This window comes from Hemiscyllium ocellatum, chromosome 23, assembly GCF_020745735.1.
Source record: "Hemiscyllium ocellatum isolate sHemOce1 chromosome 23, sHemOce1.pat.X.cur, whole genome shotgun sequence".
Lineage (NCBI taxonomy): Eukaryota > Metazoa > Chordata > Chondrichthyes > Orectolobiformes > Hemiscylliidae > Hemiscyllium > Hemiscyllium ocellatum.
Window position 1 is genome coordinate 53,703,430 of NC_083423.1, and position 19,565 is coordinate 53,722,994.

The window sequence follows — 19,565 nt, forward strand, 5'->3', positions numbered from 1 at the left end:
TAAGTTTCCACTTTCTCCTGCAGCTGATCAAGTACCATTCTATTCTCTCACTGGGGATCACTTTAGGGACAGGTGCTGAACAATGAACTGCATGAATGGCACACAGAAGCACTCAGTCGCCTCTCCTCTGCTCTACTAAAAAAAAGGGGTTCTTTTGTTTCCAGTTTACGCAAGTGGAAATCTGCCCAATTAATGCAACTAATGCATCAGCAGCCCTAGCAGCAATGAGGAGATTGAATGAATTCAATCTATGCTGTCAGTCCTGCCCAAAAATCACCTGTATACATTTCTATGAGAACAGAGTCTTAACACTATCAATTCAGTGCTTCTTGTTTAATGTACCTCTGTGTAAGGTGATGCTGGGAACCAATGCACGTGTCTTTCTCTAATCTTCCATAAAGACACTGTTGTTTATCGACGCCATCTTACTGCATCATTTTTGAGTCTTTGTACCCTTGCAACCAACTTATCGTTAGAGGTATTTTTGCTGCTCAATTTTTCTCATGGACTTACCTCCTCTGCTTTTGGAAACCCAAGCAGGTCAGATAATTCAGTAAAACTGAAGGCTAGGAGTCCACAATACCATAGCAGCAAACCATCACTTCAGATACACATTTCATTGCCATTCTGAAATATAACTGTACAGAATTTAAACACAAATGCTAGCCTCTTAAAAAGGAGGGAATAAGAGAAGACAAAACTTACTTCTATCGTGGGATCATACTCATCTACGAAATGGTTCTGAATAAGCTGGATTGTCAGAGCGCTTTTGCCTACGCCACCAGCTCCGACCACCACTAGTTTGTACTCGGTCATCTTTCTTGTTCAGAGACAGACCTGTGTAAGCAGACGGCCATATTAGCAACACGGGAACAGAAGCAAACATGGCAGTGCAGTGATTCCATTACTTTTATTTATTCATTATTTCTTGGGAAGTGGAAACCATCGACATGTGTCACTGATCCTAATTGCCTTTGAACTGCATTGTTCAGGGCCATTCCAGAGGGCAATTAAGAGTCAACCACATTGCTGTTGGTCTGGAGTCATATATAGGCCAGACCTGATAAGGACAGTAAATTTCCTATGCTTTAGGGACGGTATTGAACTAAATGGCTTCAATCAACGATCACGGTCATGGAAGTCCAACAACTGAATTCAAATTCCATGGCTGCTGTGGTGGGATTTGGACCGAGAACATTGCCCTGGCTCTCTGGATTATTAATCCAGTCACATTACTACATCATTTCCCATGGATACTTGAGCCAGCAAGTTAATGCTCAACCACAAATTTGAATTCAGTTCTTTAAAAAGTAGTCTGGAAATGCAAAGTTGGCGTCAGTAATAAGTCAAAGTCAAAAACTATTGGTTTATTTGCATTCTTTAGGGAAGGAAACCTGCCTTTCATTCTTGTCTGTGTGTTTCGAGATCCAAAATAACACAATTGTATCACCCACGTACGGCTAAGAGTCTTATCGATCACAGAACGGCTAGAGGTGAGCAATAAATGCTCCCAGTGCCGGCTATGCCATGTATTTGGCAAGTATGCAGCAGCACAGTGTCTCAGTGGTTAGCACTGCTGGCTCACCGTGCCAGGAACCTGGATTTGAATTCAGTCTGTCTGTGTGGAGTTTGCACATTCTCCCTGTGTTTGCATGGTTTCCTCAGGGTGCTTCAGTTTCTTGCCCCAATCCAGAGGTGTGCAGGTTAGGTGAATTGGTAATGCTAAATTGCCTTTAGTGTCCAGGGATGTATAGATTAGGTGAGTTAGCCATGGAAAATAAGGGGTTATGGGGATGATGCTCTGCAGAAGGGTGATGTGGACTCCCTGGGCCAAATGGCCTGCTTCCACGCTGTAGGGATTCAATATACTTTAAGTGTTATGGACCAGACTAGACCAAACTAGAGCCCCCACCTGACCTAAGTGTTGTAAGATGTTCCAGATGTGTTTCGATTGGTCCACCACAAAGACACACTTTGCTACAACACAGTTAAAATACAAAAAAAAAGTATAACCTTAACTCTACTGAAATATTTAACAAAATAATGCATTATTTAACTACTAATCATCAATTGTTTCCATATAGGCAGCATTCCATAAACACACATTTTGGTAAAAATACAATTCAGCAAAACAACTATGAACCTCGTGAGCTGTCTCTCTGATTCAGAGGAAACAAACAAACAAAAAAATCTGCCCTTTTGGATTTTTAAGAGGAAGCCTCTCATCGAAGACTTCACTTTAGCAGCTTGCACCTCAAAATTTCAGTTCAGCGTCCAACCGAAATCTTCTCAAGCAAACCTAACAACCTTCCTCAGTCTTAGAGCCCTGACCCCACCCAGTCATGATTCTTTTGTCTCGTGAAAAACTAAAGTCCAGGGCTAACCCCAAGCTGTTTACCCACAGTCTGTCTGAAGCAGACATTCAGCCATCAATGTGGCAACACCCTCTGCAAGAGAAACAACACAGAATACATCTCTCTTAAAAGCATACGACTCTCACAGAAGGATGCTTTTTTTTGAAAACAAGGTCATTCAGTCCCTTTTATGACAGCTCTACAATTTAATTAGATATAATCACAAATATGTACCAAACCCTATAGAATTTGAAAACTCAGACTAGCAGGATACTGTTAGTATTTGTCACCCCAAATGGTAAAAACTGCACAATATTACTCAGTAAGTGCTGTTCTGAATCTAGATTAAAAATCACAAAACTAGGTTATAGTCCAAGAGGTTTATTTGGAAGTACAAGCTTTCGGAGCACTGCTCCTTAAGTAGCTAGTGGGGCCTGATGTGTCCTCTGATCCTGCCCTACTAGCTACCTGATTAAGGAGCAGTGCTCCGAAAGCTTGTACTTCCAAATAAACCCCTTGGACAAAAATCTGGTGTTGTGTGAGATTTTTAACTTTGTCCACCTCAGTCCAAGGCAAAAGTGAGGACTGCAGATGCTGGAAACCAGAGTTTAGATCAGGAATCCTATTCCTGTTGAAGAGCTTATGCCTGAAACATCGATTCTCCTGCTCCTCGAATGCTGCTTGGCCCACTGTGATTTTCCAGCACCACTCTCTCGAGTCCGACCCCAGTCCAACATTGGCACATCCACATCCTAGATTTAGGTGTCAGCCATTACTGAGCCGTTGTTCTCACCTCAAAAGTGAGGTGCATTCCCACTCCAAAGACTTGAGCTCGTAATTCTGTGCAACATTCTCACCAATGCTGCCATACAGATGGGACACCAAGCCAAGGTCCAACCTGCCCTTACAGGTGCTAGCAAAAGATTCCCAGTCTCTATTTTGAAGAGGAGCAGGGGATATCTCCCACTGCTCTGGTAAATATAGGAACCTTGTCAACCAAAATCAGTATATATAAAGAAAATAATCTAGTCATGACCATTTAGTGGAAACCTGCAAAGAGCAAATTGGCTGTCTCATTTCCTACATTACATCAGTGCTTACGTATCAATGGCTACACGTCACTTCAGCATGGCCAGAGGTCAGAAAACGCACTACATAAATACAAACCGTTGCTTTAATGCAAACTCTTTCATCAATGCTGTTACTCAGCAATGAAAGAGTTCAGATTTGCCCTATACCTGAGCAGTTTTATTTGAAACAAAAACCAAGTCTATTTCTGTAACACAATATAACATCCATGCAAACCATGCCTTTAAAACTCCCACAATGTGTCAATACAGAAGAAATGATTGCGACAGCACTAGTAACAGCCTAATCTGTATTCAGTTATTTATGTCACAAAAAGAAAGAAAACTGAATTATTACTCATTTTGACTTCCATTTAAATTTCCCAGAATGTTTTTGTCACATCTGAATGTCAGGAGTCTTCAATTATTTCAGTTACTAAAGTACAGAGCGTTTTTACTTGGAAAAAGGCTGAACAAGCGTATAAACATTAGTGGGCACATTTGTGAAACCTTGACAATTCACGTCATTGGTTGAAAGATTGGTATCAGCAGGCCGCCCTCTGACCCGATCATGAGCCAGGCTGCAGTTTCCAATTACCCATCCCCCATTCCCACACAGAGGCTGAAAGGTCCGTGTCTTAGATTAAGATTTGTAGTTTTGAGAAATAGAAAATTTTTAAAAAACCGAAAATTTCAGTGGGAATGATTTTGACCCAAGGTTATACAATTTGGTCAGGATTTGCCCTGTAGCATTTGAAACAGGTGCTGTTATTTTTTTTAAAACAGCGCGCACACACACACACACACACACACACACACTGATTTAGGGACTTGCTTTTAAAGGCCAAAAGATATACTGCACTGTACAGTTCTATGAGCAAAAGTAAACCACTCAGCATAGTGTCTGCTCTGCCAATGAAATATCGCTGATAGGTACAAACATTATGTGGTGGATATTTTTTTTCAAAATCATGAGATAGTATTAAACCTTTTGTAAAACACAATCATTGGTCAGATAATTCAAGACAAATTTCAAAAGTTCCAGTGAATGGTGCTCAGCAGGTTACAGATGGCTCAGAGTGTTAGCTAAAAGGTTTTAAAATATCTTGTTTTAATGATGAGAGGTTGGACTTCAATGGCAGGAAGGGATGGTACGTGTATTCCTGCCAGTCCTCAGCCCCAATTCCCAGAAAACTACACAAAGTCAAAACCCAGAGGAAGAGGAGATTAATAAACCACACCTAAAAGGAACAGAACTCCACTGAAAATACTTGGGAGTGTCACTGTGACAGATAGTGCTAAAAATAGACATCTGCAGCAGCTCAGTTCATCAGGCACCAGAACTTGTTTCACTTTAAACTTGAAACAGGAGAAAGCCATTCAGCCCCAAGTCCTATTCAATAAAAACTTGGCTGATTTGTACCAGATGAAATTATTTCGGTTCTTACTGAAAAGGCAAATGAGGAAATTAAAACAAACTAGTACCTACAAATGATTTTTTTCCTATTCTTGCTCAAATCAGGATTTGAAAAGATAAACCAGCAACATGGACACGCACATGGACAACAGCGAATTGAGGGGTGTGTAAGTTAGGTTATTTTATTTTAGATTAGGAATAATCCACGGCACAACATCATGGACCGAAGGGCCTTTTCTGTGTTGCACCTTTCTATGTTCAATGTCAACAGCCTTGGAGCACAGGTACATAACAAGCTACAAAAAAAAAAGACACTTCCCCTCGGTTCGTATTGATAAAAATCAGTCAGTGAGTCATTTACAACATAAAAAGAGGCCACTCAGTTAGTTCTCCATAAAGCAATCCAGTCAGTTCCAATCCAATTCTAAATCCTACAACTCTGCAAGTTATGTCCCTTCAATGGCCACCCACTTTCCTTTTGAAATCATTCACCACCTCAGCTTCCACCACCTTTATAGTCAGCAAGTTCCAGGTGATAACCACTCTCAACCAGTTCTTCCTCACACTCCTGACACATCCCTTTTCTGAAGCCTTAGAACAAGGACTAGGTAAACAGATTTATTCTTTCTGGACCTTATTTTACTCAGCCATAAATCTCATACACCGCTGTCTGATCTCCCTACAATCTCCTTCACTTCAAGCAAAAAAAATCCCAGCTTCTCCAATCTAACTTTGCAGCTAAATTTCCTCACCTGAAACCATTTTGATCAATTTCTGCTGCATCATTTCAGGACAATCATACCCTTCACAGTCTGGTGGGAAGGTTGTCTTTAGTTAAACTCCATTTGAGACATTTGATGAAAATGGCGCAAGTGAACTGTTTGTGATGTTTTCTAGTTGTGTTAGAAAGTGAAATGCACCATTGAGTACAGGCTTCGGGTTTTATTTCCAATACCATCTTGATACAAATAACAAATCATAACATTTCTCAATTAAAATGAGCAAATGTCTGAGATCCCAGTACTTCCAAAAAAAAATAAAATCAGAAGATTCCATGGTTTGAACAACTGAAAATAATTGTTCTAACTTTATGTAGGCAAAATTAGGTAACAAACTGTGATTGAACAGCTCACTGGCTATACTTTAAATTGTTAATACATTCAAGACAAATCCTACTCAAATGTTAATAATATGGTAGGTCACCAAATCTCATTAAAAGGTATTCAAACATTTTGCTTCCAAACATCTAGTATTGAAAGTCCCCGAAATCCCATTCTATCACTACTTGTTGTTCCTTGTTGCTCAATCTCTTTCCAAAACCGCATTTCAATCAGATTCTGGAAGCTGCAGTTCAGTGCCTACTCACAGGTACAATTCGAGTTCTTTTGAAATAGCTAAGACTTTCCCAGGGGGCTCTAATATTTCTCAGCTACATCAAACAAATACTACTTGGGCACTTGCTTCACCCATTTTCAGCTGCCCTGGACTATCAATGGCCTCCGGGGTCTTCCTCTGTGCTAACAGCAACACAAAGTCTGAAGCCAATTGTTTACGTCAATGCTCTGCCAGTTTCTAGTTGCAGTTATAGCTCATCATTCCAAGCAAATGCACCCAGAGATAATTGGAATCAATTCGATGCACTCTGCCTGATGCCCTTAAACACAGCAGGCCTCATGCTAAATGTCCCAGATCCCCTCAGATCCTGCACACTCAGGCCTCATGCTAGATGTCCCAGATCCCCTCAGATCCACCGAGCAATGTTACCAGATCATGCACACTGTTCCTGTTCCTTCCGAAATTCAGCTCATCTAACCCGACAGCTTCTCCATCTCCATCCGGAACCTCCTAAATCAACCTTTGTGAATGCTTGCAATCTGCCAGATCACCTGTCCAATGCTGGCAGACTGAGTGCTCTCTTTTACTGGAGACTTTTCAGTAATCTCTCAAGGCTGTTCTTGCTATGCTCCCTAATCTCAGGGCCGCAACACTTTCAAAGCCCCTTCTCACAGTAGCTCTTATCCAAAGCAGTGTTACTATACACTGAAACCTCATCCTGGTACAGAGCCAGGCAGTTCTAATGTTCCCAGTCCCACATATTCGGTCAATGAAACATTATGTCTGCTGAAACTATTTGGCTTAAAAACGGTCCTCAAGATATCCTCAATTAATCATGAGCAATACAAAAGGTATTTACTGGTAATGCACCACACATCCTTCACTCTGCTTTTAAAATGTCACACTTATTTTTTGCAATGGTTTTCTTAGTCACAGTCAGTAATAGGAATTTCTAAAAAGGTAAAGATCAAAGATCTATCCGGTTCATTACAATCATCTTTGATAGTTACAGGATACAGGAATAACATACATCACATTAATTAGCTGTCAATCTCAAACAATTTATCTAGAAGATACAGAAGTGGAGGAAAACCCAGCGCAGAGCTTCTAGAACCTGTTCTTAGACCGTAAGATATGAGCACAATTAGACCATTCGGCCCATTGAGTCTGCTCCACTATTCAATCATATGCTGATATGTTTCTGAACCCCATTCAGCTGCCTTTTTTCCAAGTACTTTGCATTGACCACATTATGTTTCTCAGACTGTATCCCAAAAAAAAACCAAACAGCATTTGCATTTGAATGAATCAAAACAACCCGTTGCCACAGGCTCCGTGGGGAGACAATTTACATTGCATCTGTGGAAACTGAACTTATCCCCAAATGTATTTTTATTTTTGAATGAATTCTCCAAACTTGCTTCCACAAGGCAAGGGGTTTTGTTGCTCACTCACTTTGACACTCAGTGTATGCCTGAATGACACCCGCAACCCCCCACCTCCCCCCAACCCACCACCACCACCAAGACTTCCAAGTAAGGACAATAGCCCAGTGGATCTTGCAACAATGGAGCCTTTTCTCCTCATGTGGCCCTCTTATCCTCCTCCCATCCTGCCTGTCTGAACTCTAACCTTCAAGATTTCACACCATCTCTGTGGCTTAAAAAGAGACTTTCGAAAGTTATTTCAAGAGTCTGCCTGGCTGAGAACGTAGCCTGGGAGACTGCAGGGCAGGGAGGAGTACCTTGGGACTTAATGATCTGCTTGCCTGGTGAGAGTTACAGCCTAAAACTGTTTGCCCAGCAGTAAGAGAAGAACGTCTGCTACTCTACTTATGAGTCAGTTATGCAGAAAAATCTTCCACAGATTGAATGCATTGATCCTGAACTCTTGAATCAATATCCATTCACAATGCCAAGCACCTACACCTCATCCACAACTATCTCACCCAACGTGTGGGCTGTGTTTAGTTATTTGCCAGGGGTGGATATTAATCGGGAGGGATTTAGGACTCCTGGTTTGAGTGCTCCAGTGGCACAATGGTAAACCTGTGAGCTAGGAGGCCTGGATCCAAGTCCCACCTGCTCCAGCAGTGTGTAATAATATCCCTGAACTGCTCGATTAGAAAATACATAAGGTTCATAATCATACTAGATGAAACATAACGAGTGTGATTTGGTGGTAGGAAAAATAAAAATATTCAGTTGTAAATGTGAGTGCACTTCTGGGTACAATGGAGAATAAAGGATTCTTATGGGAGGAGGGCTATTGTAGCACACTGGTAGTGTCACTATTTCTGAGCCAGGAGGTCCAAATCTAAGTCCCACCTATTCTGGAGGTGTGCAGTAACATTGCTGAACGGGTTGATTAAAAAACACCGACATGACACTGACTGAAAGTGTGATCATTGGTCTGCGCTTGTAATGAGATCCTGTGAATAAACACTGTGAATGAAATCGATAGACTCCAGCACTATTCCTCAACATCTGACTCTCCAGACTAGATTAGATTAGATTAGACTACTTACAGTGTGGAAACAGGCCCTTCGGCCCATCAAGTCCACACCGACCCGCCGAAGCGCAACCCACCCATACCCCTACACTTATCCCTTGCCTAACACTATGGGCAATTTAGCATGGCCAATTCACCTGACCCGCACATCTTTGGACTGTGGGAGGAAACCGGAGCACCCGGAGGAAACCCACGCAGACACGGGGAGAATGTGCAAACTCCACACAGACAGTTGCCTGAAGCGGGAATTGAACCCGGGTCTCTAACTCTGTGAGGCACTGTGCCACTTTGTTGCTTTGGGTTGGTGATGTCATTTCCTGTGGTGATGTTATTTCCTGTGGTAATGTTATTTCCTGTGGTAATGTTATTTCCTGTGGTAATGTTATTTCCTGTGGTGAAGTCACTTTGTATTCCTTTTCTCAGGGAGTGGTAGATGGGGTCTAACTCGATGTGTTTATTGATAGAGTTCTGGTTGGAGCTCTATCAACAAACACATCGAGTTAGACCCAATCTACCACCCCCTGAGAAAAGAAACAGGAAGTGACTTCACCACAGGAAATGACATCACCAATGCAAAGAAACCCAAACATGTAAACAGAAAAGCAGGAATTTTCAGCAGTGCTTTGCATGAGGCCCACTGAAGATGTTACCTAGTAGGGTGATGAAACATCTGGAAATGAACCTTCCAGCTCAGCGAGCAAACCTACATCCAAAACCTCAACCTGAGCTACAAATATTCTCAAAACTCACTGTCCAAACTTGCATTATGGGCCAGATATCTTGTGAAATGAACCAGTAAAGTGGAGCCCCTTCTGTCCACTCAGAAAAAGGATGCCATTGCATTAGTTCAAAACTAAAGTTTCTCACTATTCCGGTCAGTATTAACCCTCAACCCACCAAACAGAGCTTGGTTATGCATCTCACTATGGCTTGTGGAATCGTGCTGCACACACATTGCTACTTACCCACAACAGAAAAGTAGCTGCACCTTGTAAAAGTACTTCACCGGTCTGGAGACACTTTGGGACACCTCAAGGAACAATATTAGTGCAGGACCCTTCTTTAAATAGGATGAAACAGCTCATCTGCCCACTGGGCCACCACAGGATTGCCACAGTTCATACTCAAGAAGAATTGAAACAACAGCAAAAAATACTGAACAGGAGCAAAAAAATGGCAAAACTTTCAAAGCTATTCACAGTCAGAAACTGGAATCTGATTTTGCATTTAACTCTGTATAAAGCAAACTTGGATGGATTGAAAAGTTAGCTTCAACCACTGGCAGCCACATGGGACCCATTTTTCATTGTGCTGCTGACTATGGATCACCACTCCCAAATCAGACAGACAATACTTTCTATTATTTTCACTGGATGTCAGAGTCACTGGCCCACCAAGTATTCCTTGTTCACCCTTAACTTCTTTTAAGAAAGATGAGCTGCCTTTTTGAACCCCTTCAGTGCTACTGGGGACTTGCAGGATTTTGACTCCACAGCAATATAGTTCAATTCAGGCTGGTGCGTGGGGCTTGGAGGGGAACTTGCAGTTGGTGATATTCTGACATATCTGCCATTAAGGAGGACAAGGGCAGTGAAAGTCACAGGTTTGGAAGCTGGTGTCAAAAGTGCCTTGGCAAGTGAATGTAGAGCATCTTGTAGATGGCGCACACTGCTACCACTACCTCAGCGGTGAAGGGAGTGAACAGTGAGTTCTGAGGAAGGGAGGGTCACTCAACCGGAAACATTAACTCTGATTTCTCTCCACAAATGCTGCCAGACCTGCTGAGCTTTTCCAGAAAGTTCTGCTTTATAACATCCACAGTTCTTTTGGTTTTTATTAGGGGAGTGAACGTTGTAATTCATGAATGGAATGCCCAAACAAGTGGGTTGTTTTGGCCTGAAAAGTATTGGGCTGAGTGTTGCTGGAGCTGCACTCCATCCAGGTATTTGGAGAAAATTCCATTACACTGCTAACTTCTGCCAAGCAGATGATGAACAGGCTTTGAGGAGTCAGGAGGTGAGTTACTTCAGAATTTCCAGCCTCTGCTGTGCTCTTACAGGCACAGTATTAATATGGCTAATGAAGTTCTGTTTCTAGTCAATGGTAACTCTTTTCATTACAGTGTGGTGTGTGTGTGTGGATACATAGTCAGCAGTGATGGTAGAGTCAGATACATTCAGGACATTTAAGTGACTCTTGGATTGGCATATGGATGATAGTAAAATGAAGGATATGTAGGTTAGTCTGATCTTAAGAGTCAGACAAAAGGTCGGCACAACATCAAGGGCAGAAGGACCTGTACTGTGCTGTGCTATGTCAACATTCTGGAGGAGTTATATAGAACAATGTGGGGATTCAGTGATAGTAATGCTATTAAATGTCAAGCGGTAATGGTTAGATTATTTCTTGGAGGAGATGCCTGGGCCCTGGAGTGGTACAAACAGTACTCAAGCCTGAATGCTATCCAGGTCTTGCTGCATATGGACACAGACTGCTTCAGTATTTGAGGCGTCCTGAATTACTGTATATGACACGTAGCACTGCACAGTCACAACACACACACCTCCATTTCTGAGACAGTCAACAGGGAACACAGAAGGTGCTTGTTTGTGTGTTTCATGCCTTAATTAAAACTGCTCAAGTCAAGCAACTGGTGCCTGCAATTATATGAAATGTAACTGCTGCAGATTGACAATGAATGGGCTCTTATAGCCTCTTAAAAGAAAACAGAGAAAGCAACAACCATTCAGACATTAGCACCTCATTTCTCAATCTGTTTGAAATCTCAGATTGTCAACATCGAGGAGGTAATTGTAGACTCAGACTCCAGCTCTACTTGCTCAGCTTTGGTTCTGGCATGAGGTCATCATTCTTCTAATAAAATGTAATTCACATCATCCACATCTGGGAAATAGATCAAAAGAGTAACTTGACTATCTGATTACCAATGTCTTGAGGATATATTCACTATTATGAACCTATTCCAATTGGCAGAGTGACAGTGTCCCTGCATCTGGACCAGAAATCTCCAGACTCTGTACTGAACTCCACAGCTTCAGAGCATGACCTCTGTACGTTTGATTTCTCTTGCATCTTCCAACAGCAAACCCTTCTCAGAAACATACATACATACATACACACACACACACACACAACTGTGTCTTGTGGGGTGTCACCCTGACTGTTCTCTTATCAGAGTACATTTGTTTGCTCCTTTTCATTTAGACCTCGATCACCCCTGTATCATCATTAGTAACCTTTTCTTTTATTCTGGCCACCCTTACTATCTGTTCCACTTGCACCCTCTTCCCATCTCTGTTTACAGTCAGTAATCCCTTTCCATTCTGAAGGGGAGTTATATCAAACTCAAAACATTAAATGTTTTTTTCTCCACAGATGCTGCAAGTCCTGCAGGGTTTTTACAATACCGTACTTTGCTGTTCCTTTCTGGACCAGAGATTCATGTTCAAGTCTCACCTCCAGGCATAATGACCATGGAGGTTTGTCACAATGAGTCTAAAACAAATGGATTTTAAATTTAGCTTGTGTTTATTTTTTTTGAAAAGGCTGTGTCTCAGTATCTTGCTGTGTTATAAAATCATGTAGTATTGCAAGAGGTCATTCAGCCCAGAGTATTGTGCAGAGTGTGGTGCTGGAAAAGCACATCATGTCAGGCAGCATCAGAGGAGCAGCAGCAGAGACAATGTTGAGCATAAACCCTTCATCAACCCTTCCTGATAAAGGGCTTATGCTTGGGATATGGATTCTCCTGCTCCTTGGATGCTGCCTGACCAGCTGCGCTTTTCCAGCATCACACTCTTCGACTCTGATCTCCAACATCTGCAGTCCTCACTTTTGCCAGAGTACTATATTGTGCACTATGTGAAAAAGGCATTATCTGGCACCACCTGTCAGGAAATCTGGTCAAGTCGTTTCGCTTAAGCACTGCTACAACACTCCTCTCCCCAAAAGGGATATAGTCCCAAGTGAGTAATATTCCACCACAAGGGGTTCATTGCAGATCCTAAGCAGACTAATCCATGCAATCACCTATGCGTTGGTTATGGTGTCACACTCACTTCATCAAAGGTAAAGCTCAATTTTAAGTCCCATTGCAAACATTTGAAAATCCAATATAGGCTGAGGGAGTACCACACTCCCATTTGGATTAGACATATAACCAAGGCCCTGTCTAACCCTCCAATTGGAAGTGAAATATTTCATGACACTATTAGAAGTGTGGAAGAGTTTTTCCTGATTGTGCAACATCTCAAAAACAGATTATTTGCCATGTTCTCAATGCTGATTGTGGGAACTACTGCCTACAAATTGCTTGCTGTGTTTCCTTCATTCAAACAATTATGACATTGTATTGGCACACTTTTGTTCTCTGGAATGAAAGGTGCTATCTAAATATAAATGCAAGCCCTTTCCTAGCATGAGATGGAGAAGGATGCAGGTATAAATGTGTGTGTTCCATGAGCAAATTAGATATCTCAAGACAAAAAGAGATCAGGGAAAAGTCCAAAATGTGAGAAATCGCTGCTTAGTCTTTGAGAAAGTCATAGGCAGAATGCTATCTGACAAGATTTCAAGTTAAACTAAAAGTCTGGCCATCTACATACACCTTAAAAAAGATGTTATGACAGATGAGGAGAAGAGGTTGATCAAGAACTCTAGGGATAAGCACCTGTTGTTTTTGAATCAACATCACAGGTATAACAGAAAAAGACATTACGGGAAATTGCAAACAGTGAAGACAGCAAACACAAAAAAAGATAGGATTAGACACTAAAATCAGTGGTGCAATTAGGGAGATGAATAGACAAGTGACATGTGTAAACTGGTGTTGTGAAATAAATTAGCCATCAACCACATGTGGCTGACTGGGAGTCTCTATGTGACTAACTGCCGGCATGAATAATAATGAACTAACGGGAGACAGCAGTGTTGGCCCTGTGATCTCCCTTAGTCACATGCAAACTTTAACCGTTTTGTGGGTTTGCTGCTAAAATTGTTGCAGCATTTGGCACAAGCAGTTTTTGGGTGTTGCAGTGTTTCACTTCCAGATCCAACAATGGAAGGTCACTACCATTATACAAATAATGCGCGAAATACATTTGCGTATGTATACTGAGTATGTGTAAAGTGTTGTCTAAAATTTAGTATCTTCTTAAAAGTGACAAAAAGGGGCAGTGCTTCAAAAGCTTGTGATTTTAAGTAAACCTGTTGAATGATAACCTTTGTGTTGTGTGACTTCTGTGTCCATCCCATTTCAACACTGGCACCTCCACATTACCTTAAAAGTATCATTGTCATCTCGACCCAGATGGTTTATTGCTATTTCTATCGCTCACACAAAAATCTGATGAGCTTTCCTCTAATGGCTATCTATTGGGCTTGATAGAATAATTTGGTTTAGCAGAGCTTGTCAAGATTTGGATGGAACATTTGGACACAGATAGAAGACTTATTAACGGGGCAGTGAGATCCTACCTCTACCATGCAATGAGCAATGAATGGGATGCTCCAGTATATTGTCATACATTTACTGAACAGTAACATTTCAGCTCCTGAAAAACTCAAAAACTGCTTCAGATGCACCTCATTAAAAAAAGGAAGAAGTAAAATTTTGTGCAGATTCCAGCATTTGCAGTAAACAAGAAATGCTGGAGATCACAGTGGGTCAGGCAGCATGCACAGGAGAGAGAGCAATCTAATGTTTTGAGTCTAGACGATTCTTCATCAAAGCCTTTAATCGGAAGAGTCATCTAGATTCAAAATGTTAGCTTGTTTTCTCTCCACAGATGCTGCCTGACCTGCTGAACCACTGATCTCCAGCACTTCAAAAAGGAAGATTTGTTGGCCTGCCGCTGAATAATATTCACCAGTACAATCCAACTTACTTGAATGTCATAATATTTTAGTATCAATAATTTAATGAATACACGTTCTGACATTCAAAATTTCAACTCTTGCTTCTTCACAAATCTTGCTACCCTTAAGTTAATTGCACCGACGTGACGCGGTTTCCATTTGGATGAATTGACAGTAGAATATCATGTGGGGTACTTAATCTGCCAAATCTTGGTTCCATTGCCTTTTTTATGTCAGTTCAATGTAAAAAATCAAGTACGTGGCTTTACGTGGTGTGTAGGCTTTTTGGTTAAAAATTAAAAGCCCGGTGGTAAAGCATTGAAAAGCTGAACATGGAAAAATAACATTTCAGGGCTGAACCTGAAAAGTTGCCTAGGATAACAGCTTGTGGTCAGCTTGATCACACACGTTGACTGTAGTACATTCTCTCGTCTTATTTGTGTATTGCTGAGCATGTGCTGTGGCTTTGGCAACATAACACTGGCATACGATGGATACAAATCAAATCTTCCTCCAGGGCTCAGCAGACCTACTAACTGATGGACCGAAGCTTTAATACGTCCTGGGAGGTCTACGGTTCAATTTTCAATTACCGTGGGTGTACAAACCCCAAAAATTGGCATTTCTATGCCTCTTGGCTAAAGGAACTAAAGAAAATCAAGCAAAATGTGGAGAAAAATTGACATTAAAACAAAATACTGGAGATACTTTGGGTCCGACAGCATTGGTGTTAAGGAACAAAATGTATATAAAAATCAGCTGAATGTTCCCAGCCTATTACCAGCGGGATGCAAAATTGGAGGAGTGGAATAAAGTAAACAAAGACAAGGGAAAAGAAACCGACTGGATTCTCTCTGCTCCTTTTTCAAGAATATCCCTGTATCCTACACCAAGCCCTGCCCTCTTCCAACTAAACTGGCATCCTCAATCACCATCCTCTCCCTTGAGAGATGCCCCCAGCACTGTCATACTCGGCCATGCTACTGAATGCTCCTGTGTGCATACCCAAACTGGGCAATACCAAAGCAGCAGGTTCTGGCCTTCCGGGCTCCCAGCACCCATGGGAATGGGCTCATTGCTACTGTGTGTTGAAAGGCATCAAAGCCTTTCAAAACATTCAGCCACATTTTGTAGCTCCAAGCCAGAGAAGCTATGCTAGTCGAATTGTTACTGTTAATCTTTATACTGTCATGCTATGCTCAAAACCATCTCAGTCACCTCCGTTACCTGCATTATGTGCCAAGAATCTTCGTACACAGTTTCAATTCTGGCCTCTAGTGCTCCTCCACCCCCTTCTTTTATACCTTCCCAAACCAGTGGCCATACACTCAACCATCTAGACCTTAAAAACATTCTCCTCCCAAACGTCTCCACTCCTCTTTCTTCACCAGGTTTTTTAGCCTTCACCCATCCTGACACTACTTTGTCAATTTTAGCCAGAATACATATCTCAGAACACACAAAGGGGCAATTATCATCGCGAGTCTCCGTTCAGTCATCTGTTGTCCTCAGTCAACATGATCAGACTTGATTGTGACGCTGCCACTGCACTTGACTGGTTGTCAACACCCACCATCAAAACTGGCATTAGTAATGTCTGGTTGAGCACACCCAGCAAGCAGTCAATGTTTTCAAGTCAGTCTCCTTTGGCTGAAAATATCAGCAATCTTCAACCCACTCTCCTCCCCCACATACACGTATGGGTACATTGTTCTATGATTCTGGTCTCAGTTTCTACTTTCCGCCCCCACTCCTACCTCCGCTTTGTAAAATCAAACTGCTTCAATACAAGAAAAGGGGAAAAAAAAGAGAACAAGAGCAATTAAGATGGTGATGCTAAAAAAAATCCCACGGAAAAGAAGAACATAAACGTAGAAGGAAAGTAAACTTCAGCAGGGAAGCGCAGTGCGAAAATGATCCAATATAAAGTCTACTAGAAGTAATGAGGAAATAATCAAGGCACAGAAACACAAAATGCAAGTCAGTAAATATTCCTCTATCTGATGAGAGGTTAAAATATTTATTCAAAATTGGAAACAAAATAAATTCCTGGGCTGGCCCAACAATGTTGCACTGCAAGGATTAAATATTCCCAGAACACTGAGCTCTTGCACAGGAGTCAAGCATAGAAAGAAATAAGGACTAGCATTCATTCAGGGACTCTTGTGGGCTCTGGACTTCCCAAAGCGTTTTGCCATCCATTAAATATTTTAACATAGTTACTGCTGAAACGTGGCAGCCAGTCCTTTTCCTCTCAGGCCTTCATCATCCAGGCAGATTGTTCTTTTTTTAAAAAAAAGGTTTCTTTGCATCTGACATCAATCTGTTTCACATTTTCCGTTTAGTTAGTTATCAACTTCAAATATAACCAATAATTCATAAATGTTAACTGGGGTCAAAGTTACTGCATACTCCAGCTGTCTCAAAACATCAGACAGTCTGGGTGCACGTCCAATAATGTAATGCAGTTAAGAGACAAGGTAAGCAGGCAGGAAGAGACAACATCTACGTTGGGCACAATACTGACAGTCTGTACTATAACATACATTTGGATGTTGCAATGTGTTGCACTTTCAAGTGCAGGAAGTAGTGGTTTCTTGTTGTTACTGGTTCCCCTCTCCCTGGAAAGTCCTGTCCCCCATTAGCTGCTGCTAATGCAAGCCCTCTAACTACTACAGCATGCTTAGGATTCCTAATGAAGAGCTCACGCTCGAAACATGGACTCTCCTGCTCCTCGGATGCTGCCTGACCAGCTATGCTTTTCCTGCACCACACTCTTCAACATTAAAAAGTGATAGAGGACCAGCCAACAAGACACAGTCAGGAAACAGGAAGGTGGTGTGGCACAGCAGCGCTCTCTTAAATGGAAGGCAGCCTGGACAGGCACCTTCAGCAGGCAGATGGTCAAGTGAATAGAGGACCCACCAGCATTACCAGACAGCCATCACAATCCATTTGATGGCTGGCCCTCATCTACACCCATTCTGCCCACTAAAAGAATATTGTGCTTCAAAACCTACATACATGCTGCTGAAAACCTTGGGTGTTCTAGGACTCGAGGAGATTGTAAAATCAAGTCTCATGGTCAGTACACCTTCAAGAGACATGTCCATGACAGAATTACTGTGTAATGGCATGTGATCTCAGCATAAAGGTCTCATTCTCCACCCTACTTTGGATCACTTAAATATCAGGTTTCACTAAATGAATGGTCCTTTAGAAAACTAACAGCTGAGTTTTATCCCAACCATCTATGTGCCTGAGGAATGTAATACTTCTATATATAATAGTTTGAACATGCATATAAAGCAGCATAATAAGCGTCTGCTAAATTCCTCAACATCCACACCCAGTTGTGTTGACAGATAAGAAACGTTGCCACATCATGTACAGTACACTGCTGGAAGTGCCAATCTCATTTTATCTCCATCTCTTACTTCTACCTTTAATGTAGCCTGTCTCCATATTCTTGCCCTTCTCCATTTTATTCTCTTTCTGTTCACCTTTGATTTTAATTGGTCTAACAAGAGCAGTCAAATCTTCACCACCCCAGAACCCAAGCTCTGAAATTCACTCGCCTCCCTCTCAAATCTCTTCAGAAGAACAAACCCTATTCTTTGACTAAGCTCTCAGATAGGTATCAAATTCTGACAGTGCTGCTATGACACTCCTCAGGACGTTGCTCTATAGAAATGCAAATAATTCCCAACACACAGTTTATCATATTGCTAGAGAGTGTGTAGTTGGTCAAGGGAGTTGGTAAAGCAACAATAAGGGTCTTCCAAAGGAAGAAAGTAGAAACATATGGAGGTAAGGTTTGTGAAGACAAGGTTATTTGGGTGGGGGGGTGGTGGTGGTGCTTGGATAAGCAATAACTGTACCCTTAATTTCCTTGGTGCTTCATCATTTTTTTTTCCCCAACTAGTCTTAACTGTTAACTGGACACCCTTTCTACATAAATCATGGCAATTGTAAATGACTCAGAGCTGCACTGAACAGAGTTTCCAGCAAGAAAGGGACTACCTCAATGTTGAAGCCCACATGAAAATGGTAGGTGGTCAAAAGGATCCTGCTATGATGAAGGGCTTCTGCCTGAAACGTCAATTTCCCTGCTTCTCAGGTGCTGCCTGACCGGCTATGTTCTTCCAGCACCACACTCTCGACTCTTCTACATCATTGTTTCAATCTCATCCCGAGTCGGTTTATTACAGCTGCAATTACAGGATCGTCCTGATGAAGGGCTCTGGCCCAAAACGTCGAATTTCCTGTTCTTTGGATGCTGCCTAACCTGCTGTGCTTTAACCAGCAACATATTTTCAGCTCGTACAACAAACCCAGGATTAAAATTACACTAAACCTTTCAAATGAAAAGTTACAAATATACTGTTGGGCTGGATCAATAAATCTTCAGAACAAAACTAACAAGTGTATCAGCCTGAACAGAAAAAGTATTTTCTGCTAATAAAGTAGGAAATGTACACCAACTTGATAGATACTATAACATCAGTGGGGACCTTATATCAATATTTAAACATGCGCTTTCATGCCTAATGTTATAAATAGAATGGCTGGAAACATATTAGGCACTACGTTACCATGTTTGGAGTTTAAACAGGTTTCTAGTTGAGAATTAAGCCTTCAACATTTTTCTTTTTTGCACAGAATATGGATTGGATCTTGACTGGACATTTAATTACATCATCCAAGAGGCCATTCACTCATGATCTGCCTACTCTCCTGACTATGTTCCATCACTCAGAGGTCAGAAAGGGAATTCCATTTCTCCCCAAACCCCCACCTTTAATCCTTCCCCCCAACACCAAACTGACCGTGGGATTTTAATCTTGCTTCTTCAGCTATCCTGCAACCTAAAAGAGAAAGAGATCTCTTGGCACAGTAGATATTATAACCATCATTGGCAGGTCAGATGGACCAGCTGTTCTCTATTCAAGGTACACTGTTGTTAAGCACACACATTGGTCACTGTTGTGGAAAAAATCTTAA

General features: G+C 41.6%; 1 protein-coding gene across 7 annotated transcripts in view; it reads right to left on the bottom strand.

Annotated features, from left to right (window-relative positions):
- LOC132826791 (GTPase KRas) overlaps positions 1-19,565 on the bottom strand; it is a 59,888-nt gene that overhangs the window by 14,457 nt on the left and 25,866 nt on the right. For all 7 annotated transcript variants that reach the window (XM_060843008.1, XM_060843013.1, XM_060843007.1 and 4 more), the window contains one exon: positions 706-837. In XM_060843008.1, the coding sequence (XP_060698991.1) occupies positions 706-816 (111 nt within the window). In that variant the 5' untranslated portion in view covers positions 817-837. The remainder of the gene's footprint in view (positions 1-705; positions 838-19,565) is intronic.